This window comes from Erpetoichthys calabaricus, chromosome 12 (genome assembly GCF_900747795.2).
Source record: "Erpetoichthys calabaricus chromosome 12, fErpCal1.3, whole genome shotgun sequence".
In the NCBI taxonomy this organism is placed as follows: Eukaryota; Metazoa; Chordata; class Cladistia; order Polypteriformes; family Polypteridae; genus Erpetoichthys; species Erpetoichthys calabaricus.
This window is the reverse complement of record NC_041405.2, coordinates 90074814-90084826: the sequence shown is the minus strand read 5'-3', so window position 1 is coordinate 90084826 and position 10013 is coordinate 90074814. Positions and strand designations below refer to the sequence as shown.

Sequence of the window (10013 nt, the reverse complement as noted above, 5' to 3'; positions counted from 1 at the left end):
TAACAGTCACCAATTAACCTAACCTGGATATCTATGAAATATATGGTGCCCTGATGAGAGCACTGAGGCAACAACACTGTCAGCTGTGCTCCTCTCTTTTGTATTATTTCAATATAAATAAGCTTGTTAACAAACAGTAGTATACAGTAGATAGATGAATTCATTGTATGTTACTTAAGTTAAATAAATTTAAAACTGGCAAAGAGGAAATGGGTAATTACATCAGCAGATCCATTTTCATGTTTTAAAATGTACCTTCAAAGTTGATATACAATGTTATTTGTCTAGGATTACATTTTTTCATTTGGTACATTTTCACGTATGAAAAACTAATTAGATTTCTCATCAACAAAAACATAATGATACTGTTGAATTAAGAATAAAGGCATGTTGAAAAATCTAGACTGCACAAGTCTTACAAAAGCAGACTCAGCTGCAACATTCTGTTTTAACTTTGTCAATACTCTTCATAACCTGAAATGCAAAGCTACCCAAAATCTAATAAACTAGGAATTAATCAACTATTCTGCACTTTGCTTGATGTTAATTTTAAAAATTTTGGCCTTGCCTCAGACTAATTCGGACTAATTTGGTGAACTTCTGTTTCATTAATCTCCATATTGCCCTCTGTTTTCCAATGTTGTTTGTTTTGCTCTAACTAACTCATTTTCCATTGCAGACCATTTTTTTTTTTATCTCTGTTGCACTCAGACCTTGGCATAACTCACTCAATTAAAGGGCATTTTGAAACAAATTTGTTGAAGTAGGCATTTTACTTAAGATAATGTACCTGCACATTTTCAGTCAAAAAGTTTTGTTCCCTGTAAACTCTGTATCTAGAACTAACCCTTTAATTTGTCGCTATCTATTGCATTTTTGTTTTAATTTTACCATTTTTTTCTCTTTACTAACCCAGAACTTTACTTGCATTTATTTATCCATTTATCTATTTTTGAATATTTATGATATGACTTTCCATACTGTTCTTTTTATCAGGGCTTTATTAAGGTCTATTGAACTATATACTTCTTTTTCTGCTATTTCACTTGAATATTTTTAAGTGCTTTGAGCGTGAGGAACACATTCTGTAAATAAATGACTTAATTATTATCTCTTCCATGTACCACATGATGAGGAATACTGCCTAAAGAAACTGGGAACTGGTTGAAGGAAAAAAATTATAATGCTGTGCTAGTGAATAAATAGTGAACACAAATACTCTTTTTTACATAAAAAAACACTTTTATTTACAAAAGTGAAATGTAAAAAAGTACCCGTATCAATTTTTAGATAATTTGTATAGTCCTGTGTAAAAAATGAAAAATTGCACGAGGTTTGTCAATAAAGAAAGTCTTTTAAACTCTTATCATTTCAAAACAGCTCATTCCCCAAAGCTGCCAATACAAAAAGGTCATTGTAAAACCGTATTATTTACATGCTTTGAAAGCAAGATGAGGCAATCTCACAGTTTTCATAGTTGCAAATACATAAAACAAACAATATAAAAATCTGAATAATACAACTGTTGAAACTGTGAAGCATGGTGAAGATTTAAATATGCATTTTTTGTGTAGCAAATTTGTACAACAGGTTAAAGTTTTACAGATCCAAAATCTCCACAAACTTCCAGATTTACAAATTGCACAAAATGTTTCTGTTAAAACAAATCCACTCAATAATTCTGTACGTCCCAAAAGAACTTGAGAAAATAATCGTGTTTTTTTTCCTAACCATGTTATATTAATGAGTATAAAAACCATTAGGAATAAAAATTGACACAGAAGAGCCTCCAACAGTCTGAAAATATCTGGGTTGGCCTCATGTGGTCCATAGTGTATTTTCCCAAAAGGATAACCCCAAGACTTTAGGATGGATTGGTTCTAAAGAAATGTGCTCTTGACCACTCCTTGTCTCCTGGTATGGAGTGCTCTGTGTAGATATTCCAAGGTTTACTTTTAAATGTCATTGAATTATTGTGTGACAGTAACTTGCTGTAAGTTCCCAATAGGCTGTAAAGTGTTCATTCCAGGCGGAGGGTACATGGATCCGTGCAGGTCAGCTGGGCTCAGTGAGCCTGGAATCGGCAGAGGGCTTACTGAACCCGGGTCACTGTGCACTGAGCCACCGCTTCCATCCGACTGACCCAGTTTCTTCTTTATCATTTTCCTTTCCTTTGCTCTACGGTTTTGAAACCATATCTTAACCTATGAGACAGAAAAGTAAAAGCGTAAATAGAGTTCATGCGACCCAACTAAGAATAACAAAATAGCATGGTACGGTATATGATATTGTTAGATGTGGTGACAAGAGCAAAACTGCCAATATGTGACAAGTTTGTCTACAATTAAGAATAAGTCATTTAAAATACCATAGAGGTTCCATGGTATTACAATGTTGACCCTTTTAAACACCCATGTGTACGTATGGTTTTAATGCAAAATAATTGAAAAAAATAATATTGCAGTAAAGTTCAAATACAATTAAAAACACAACCAATGAAACAATATTACTAAACACGTCATTATCTCTCACTTTTTAATTGTTTTTATCAGCGTAGGAATTACCCTCGCGCTCTTTCCCCAAACTTCAATGTTTTTGAACAACATTGACTTGTACAAGACAAATATTGTTCAGATAAAAACACTTAACTCATATCTGTTCTTTGAATAAATGTAAACTAATAATATAAGGTGATATTTTAATGCGCACGTTTAATACAATATAGCGATCAAAGACAACTTACCTGTCTTTCAGAAAGACCTAGATTTTCTGCTAGTTCGGATTTTCTCCTTATTGTAATGTACCGATTATAATGAAATTCTTTTTCCAGTTCAAGCCTTTGATGGTCTGTATAGACAACTCGGTATTTTTCTTTTGTTCTCGTTTTACCTGTAAATAGCCAAAACGATTAATATAGATTACATTATTATTAAAAACCTTCAAATTAAAAACTAAATGATAGAAACGGTTATATTCACAGCACTGTTTGTTATATAATATGTTATATATTATATAATAAGTCATATTCATTTCTATATTTAAATGAAAAGAGTGTAATGCGCTAGGATTTCATATGAGTTTTTTCAAGAAACTGGAGAACAATAGTCCACGAAAAAGGGTTACCTAAATGACATTGATGTGTTAAAAGGGAACACACGACAGACAAAGGAGGTACAAGGAGATCTTATCGAACTGCCCTCTCTGGTTTGAAATCGCAGAGCAGTTGTGTTTGATTTACTAACAACAAACAATCTTGGCAGGCTTTGATCTCTGGAGAAAGCGTTTCGAATTATTTTATTTGTTACATAATTGGCATACAGTTTCTTAATAGTTCTGCCGACTAAATGCACATTAAAGTTTTAAGAGAACGGAACTGAAATACTGGAAAATGATTTAGGCATGCTCAGAAAAGATCAATCTCCGTAGCTCGACATATGTGTTCATCATATGTAGCGCATACAACTGCGTATGCAAAATAAAATAGACAAACACGTTTGAACGAAATCGGAATTATTCCTAGATATAACTGACGTGCGACTCGCTTCCATTTTGCTTCTCTGTAACTGTTGTTTCCTTTTAAATTAAAAGACCATATTTCGTTCATTATTACGAACCACGGTATGTACTTCGTAAGTGGGTTAAATTTCAACAACCTTTGTAAACATCACGGCAGCTTTTTAGCAACCAGGCTATTGAAAGTGGCCATAAAATTCAGAGGCCTTTGGCTCCAAGACAATGTGGCACGGAGAGCAGTTCTTCGTTTGCCGTGAAAATCAGCACCCTTTCCGGCAATATAACTGCTGAAGAATAGATGCGAGGAAGAGTCGGTGCATATCAAAGCGAAACGGTGTGTTGAAAGGCACCGCCGCCTGAATATGACAGATAGCTCTCAAAACCCAGAAGACAATGTCGGCAAGAAAATGTCGACCTCACATCTCGTTTACAGGAGAGAGAAAAAAATTAGCATTACAAGTAAAGCTGGCGCCGCTTCCCATCACCGGCGTTGCACTTCTGTGTGAACAAAAATTTCCTCAACAAAATTGCTTTTTCTCATTTGCTTTAGTTTTAGTTATAATACCAGTATCCAGCATTCATCAAGTCGACAAAATACAGATGTAGATACACTTGGTTTTTCTTTCGTCTCACACTCGCCTCCTCGGGTCTCCCCAAACTTCATGCGCTTTTAAAGTGCAGTACTACAATTAGAAATCTTCAACGCAGAAACTGAATACTGAAACAAGGCAATGACCAAGTATACTCGAAAGAAAACGTTCGTCTGTTGATCTTTAATAACGCTTTTTCTTTTAAGGCGGACACTAAAAACCCCCAGTGAACAGAGACCTAAATTCATCTTGTAAATGATCTCTTCGTTAACTTCAGTTGCGGTTTCGCATAGTCATTTATGCCCCATACTACTACCCCCAGTGTTTAATACAAACCATCGGCCTAATTAAACAGCCAGGCTCTTTGAATTTCCCTTTATTCGTGCATTCATTCGTGTCCTAAACTTTATAAATCCAAGTTTTAAAATCGTGGGGGCTACTGTTAATCTTAGCAACATCGCTTCATATACGACTTCAGAATACACTTTAACGAAAGTTTCCTTGCTTTGTAACATTTTGGGTTACAAACGGCACTATACATTAAATAAACAAATGAATTATGTTGTGGTTCATCCCTAAAACAAAACGAAAACATACTTTAACGGAAATAATATTGACACTTACTAGATGCTTTTTAAAACTGATCACTCAAAAATGATGTCCGTGGGGTCTATACAACTGGGCTAAGTAATATGTGAACAACAGAAAAATATTTAATTAGATATAATTTCCTTCAAACGTGCATTCATCGAATAGTATCAGCAAGAGTTGCAAATTAAAATAGCTTCCCGATTTCATATTTTAACTGACATACTTACTAACCCACTTTAAATGGTATCTAGCAGTTCATTTATATAAGCCATTAAAAACAACCATTTATAGCAAGAAGGAAATACTTAAAAGTTTTACGTTTTAGAACGATTGTCACTAGTTTTTTATTGCTGAGGTGTATGCTTAGTCTGGAAAAAAAAATCTGAAGTATTTTATTTGAGTTTTGAGCGTCATGCGAAGCAACTGTAAATATTTACTCTTTTCTAAAATTTCACTTTACAAATTAATAACAATAACAACTAATGAAAACCTACATGCTCATCCGTAAGTGTCAATCGCCGATCATTGCAAGGTAAAAGATGCAAATATAATTCAAAGTTACATTTACATTTGTTTTTATACAACGCCTAAACGCCCCTAAAATATTTTCAGTAAAGTTGCATAAACTAATTGTTCACATTTTATTTTTTCTTAAAGCAATCATTATTTTTTATTATATTTTACATTATATTTTTTCTTAAAGAAATCGTTTTCTTTTTAAACGCGCTACACAATTATTTCCAGTTTAATAAAGTGGCAAATATAATTTTACGTTAAAGTTAATTTTATAAAACACTTGAATTACAATTACAGATTGAAGTTAACAACAAAATAGCAGACTTGTACGCACATTTTCGAATGGCCGGTTTAGTGGCTTGTCATTTTTTCAGTCATTAGAAACCTCCCTCAATGAAAATGATGATGACTAAATCTGCCCATACTCACCAGTTGAAGATGACTGCACCGTTTTCCTCATCCATTCATAAGAATTGCGTCGTTCGCTGTCGGGAGACAGCTGACCAACTGTAATATTTTCCGGGGGAGGAGGTAAAATCCCAGATCCGCCGGGATGCATAGCGTTATAATCTGAAGAGCAATAAGAAACCTGCCCTGGCGATGAGTTGTTCATTTGAGTAGGTATAGAGTTGGAAGGTCCTAATCCGTAAGCGCCCCAGTCTTCCCTGGGGGTTCCATACGGAGTGCCCCACGCACCCGATGACTGTGCATGACTGTCCATACTGGGTACATGATGGTATCCTGTGTAATCGGAGTACTGTGGCGTTGAGACGTAGTTTTGTGCTGGCAGGTTGATGCTGGATCTCCTTACTGGCCCTTGGTGGTACATGTTCACTTCTTTATCCAAAATGTATCCCACGTACATGATTAGGACAGATAAAGCCTTGCTATGACAACATACTTTTCCAAAGAGTCTTAGCCAGAAGAAAATGACTCCCGCTCTTCACTCTAGTCCAGCCGATTATGCGCTGTACTTCCTCGCGTGTTTCAGTCACACATGATTAACAACTGTTTACAAGGTGCGGGTGGCAACAGTATACCAAAGGCCCGTCTGACGTCATATGACTTCCCAGTCGCATATATATTTGCATTCAAATGACGAACGAATGGTCAGCCCGCCAACTCCACCTTGCTGGGACTCCTGACGCAGCCTAGTGCGTCTACCTTTCCAATGATCCGCACAGGTCAGTCAGTCATCTTGGAAGTCAAATAGTAAAGTTATTCTCATTATATTAGCAAACTGACAGAGGCATTTATTAAACACCTTTCACGGTACAATGTGAGTTTTCGGCCAATCACGAATAGTTACAAATAGTGGAAGCAGAAAATTTGCAGGGCACATTATTTAGCCACTGACGACTGATACCAAATCAAGTATTCAATACATTACTGCGCTACTTGTTAACTGGCTACAAGAACATAATTTACATTTGAATGTATATTTCTCTTTAAATACCAAATAATACTTTAAAACGTTTATTCTAAATCGTCTTTTTTCACGTTTCAATCGCGAATATTTAACCCTGACACAAATCATATATGATAGAACTTTTCTGCTGTTAAATTAATTTTATTTAACTACTAATGCTAGTAATACTGAGACTTCAGATTAAACCTCCGCCAGTTTATCATTTTACAAAATTAAATATGTCAAGAGAGTTGGCTCGATATGCTGGCATTCCATTTTTTATAATCATTTCGGATATCAAATTATATATCCAGTGCGCCAAAAATGTTCAATCTAAATAAGAACTTCATGAATTATGGAAAATTTTACATGAAATATTCAGAAGTCAAAATGTTAGTTTTGAAGTAAATACATGTGTGCATCTAAAAATAATTAACTTAATAATTAATTCGATCAATTATGTATTATTTGAAGAGGTGCGTCCAGTGCAGAACGAAGCAATTCTGAAATTATAGCAGTCTGAACTCATATGAGAATGATGTATGGGTAAATTGTTTTGCTTTACAGAGTCTTGTGATGGCGTGTGTTTTAAAAGAGGATGCAGTTTACAGTGCACAATTCTTTTATGTGAAAATGGCAATTTGAAATTTGAATTAATGCAAAAACAGAGGAAAATATGTGAGTATTCAACATGCAGCAAACTTGTTAATAAGGAATCCTTATATTTTTGATACCATATTTTCTTTTTAACACAAGTTACCCTGTTAATCCACTATGAATTTGAAGTGATTACCAATAAACTCAGATATGTCAGTTTTATTTATTCCTCGGTTTATATTGCTTAGCTCGATTTATGTTAATCTGGAGAGAACGTGACTTGTTGACACTTTTTTCCCCTAAAATCGGTGTTCACGCCTGACTGCAGCATAGTATTTGTTAAAAGTCTTTCCTGCAAAATAGGTGCTAAGAATGATGAAGGGATTCTCTTGTAATAAGGGGAACTTTTCACTTTCTGTCGCGTTCCCATTTTCACACTTTAACCTCGCACTTTGAAGTCAATTCCGGTTTCGAGTCACCTGGATGCTTAAAACGCTTCGTCTTATAAAACCGAATTTCTACGCAGTTTTAGTAAGATGCAATACATTGCGTTAACAATATATTTGGTGTCTTCTTAAATTATTGTAATTTTAAGAAATAACTTTCAGAAACGTGGTCAATGCAGGTGTCAATATACAGTATATGTAACTTTTACCCTCAACGTGTAACATTTTGGTCCATTCATAAGTAAAAAAAGTCGAAAATAAATATATTAAAATTCACTAAATAAATCTTACAAGGAATGTGGTTGATTGTGTTTAGCTTTTTATAACATATAAAAGATAACATTATTCATAAAAATCTATCTATCTATCTATCTATCTATCTATCTATCTATCTATCTATCTATCTATCTATCTATCTATCTATCTATGTCTGTCTGTCTGCACCATTTCATTTAGCTGACAACCTTAATACATTGTTTTACTTCAATAAATGTGATAAAAATTCACCTGCTGAAAACATTACAGCGGGACGGACATAGCATTTTTTATTTTTTTCTGTAAGAATATGTTTAAGCAGAGACGTCTGAAAAAGTAAGTTTTCTTAATTTTCAAAATCAGTTTCGAATTTATCATAATTTACGACTAAGTAAAAACGGCATATTATAAAAAAAGAAATAGCTCACGTGTTTAATCTTCCTAAAATGAATTTTGTCGAAACGTAAATCTAACAAAGAAAGTACTGTAAATGATTGATTATCCACTATAACAAATTCTTAAAACAATCGCCGACAGTTCCCGTCATTTCACAGCCACCCAGTAGCATTGTTTATATGCACAATACCGTCAAAGTTTTAATAATATCGGTTTACTTTTTAAAAGACTAAAAGATAATACTGTATTATTTAACTGTATGAACAAAAGCCTCGGTTTTAAACGCAGAAATGAACAATGCTCTTAAAGACGGCAGGTTAAAGTTGATTATAGTGCAGGAAAATATCTTCTAAGCAGGGTAATACATTGTTACATGAAAGGACGGCCTGTTCAAAGGCTATACCTCATCTTAAATCCTTCACTAAAATTAGAAAAATTCAAATGATTTTTTTAAACCGTCTTAAACTGAAATAAGTTGTCTTGAAAATCAAATATATTTGATTATTTGATAATTGTGATTTTTCGATTAATACATACCAGTTTATTAGATCACGTTAGCAAGTTCATGTTACTAAAGGCATCCACTGGCCTGCTTGTGCAATATGTTTGTTTTTTTGAGTCGTGGCAGATAATGTGAATAACTGCAAAAATGCGGTTAAAATGTATAGTTCTGGGTCGACCACAATCAGTTCTTTTGAAAACCTTCGGGTAAACAAAGCGATGTATTTTTTTCCCTTATGACCACCTGAAGAACAGCTAGCTCCAGCTCCGGTAATCACCCGACTTCTGACAGGTTACATCACAGCGATCTCGTGGATGTGACTGCACAACAGGGATTTACGTGCCATAGGCCAGACAGACACACTGCTGACAACCCCCTTATTATAAGGCTGTTCCGCATGCTGTCATGCAGGTTAAACTTAACCCTTATTAGCTTTACCACAGAGACACAAGTCTGATGGTCATAAAACACTGCTGGATTGTTTAAAAATGAGATAAGAGTTTGCGTTTTGAAATGATAGACATTGACAGTGGCTGAGCTTGCGGTGCTCTTTTGATTCTTCAAATTTACTTCAGTTCCCTTCATGGCCTATGCACATAATATTTGAAACTGGTAAGGTTGTAACCGTTTTGTCCTGATATGACCATAAAACATAATGAACAGGTTGTAGGATAATGAACAAAACCAGTGTATATCTACAAACAACAAATGAAAAAGGTTGAAGAAGAAGACCAAAAGAAATAAATCACGTTTCAATATCAATTTTAAACATTACAGCACAACGCAGTGGTATGTTAAAATATTGATATGCAATTTTGGAAAATTCAGCTTGAAACATTGCTTGGACGAACCTGTATTTTTCTTGTTAGAAAGAAAACTATTTATCGTTCAATAAATCTACCTAAGCAATGATTTGGTTTAAGGAATTTATGCAAAGCAGCTTACAAAATAAAATGATTACTACAGTTGCTACAGAGTTTTAGAAGGAACCCTTGCAATTTAGGTAGTTTACTTAGTGTAACACATCAGCTAATTTGTGAGTTAGATTTGGCAATAAGCTATATGGGACGGTCTTTGGGTTTATGGAATTACTTAGTCCTAAGTAAATAAAGAAATGATACAAACGTTTTTATCACATTCAAGTCACATTATTATTAACGTGAGATGTATGTTTTCATAATACAAACACACATTTAAAG

The 10013-nt window shown here is 34.3% G+C and overlaps 1 protein-coding gene across 1 annotated transcript; it reads right to left on the bottom strand.

Annotated features, from left to right (window-relative positions):
* Positions 1-1310: 1310 nt before the first annotated feature.
* Positions 1311-6144, bottom strand: cdx4 (caudal type homeobox 4). The gene is made up of 3 exons (XM_028814654.2): positions 5640-6144; positions 2744-2889; positions 1311-2204 (listed from the first exon to the last, which is right to left on the bottom strand). Exons 1-3 carry the CDS (start codon positions 6073-6075, stop codon positions 1971-1973), a joined length of 816 nt encoding a protein of 271 aa, XP_028670487.1. The 5' UTR covers positions 6076-6144; the 3' UTR covers positions 1311-1970.
* Between the last annotated feature and the right edge of the window lie 3869 nt (positions 6145-10013).

What these genes read in the sequence shown, in the direction of transcription:
- cdx4 (XM_028814654.2), bottom strand. Translation starts at nt 6,075, where the DNA reads ATGTACGTGGGATACATTTTGGATAAAGAAGTGAACATGTACCACCAA. An exon ending in GGTGCAGTCATCTTCAACTG is followed by an intron (nt 2,890 to 5,639) that starts GTGAGTATGGGC and finishes GGCTATTTACAG; the next exon opens with GTAAAACGAGAACAAAAGAA. An exon ending in TAGGTCTTTCTGAAAGACAG is followed by an intron (nt 2,205 to 2,743) that starts GTAAGTTGTCTT and finishes TCTGTCTCATAG; the next exon opens with GTTAAGATATGGTTTCAAAA.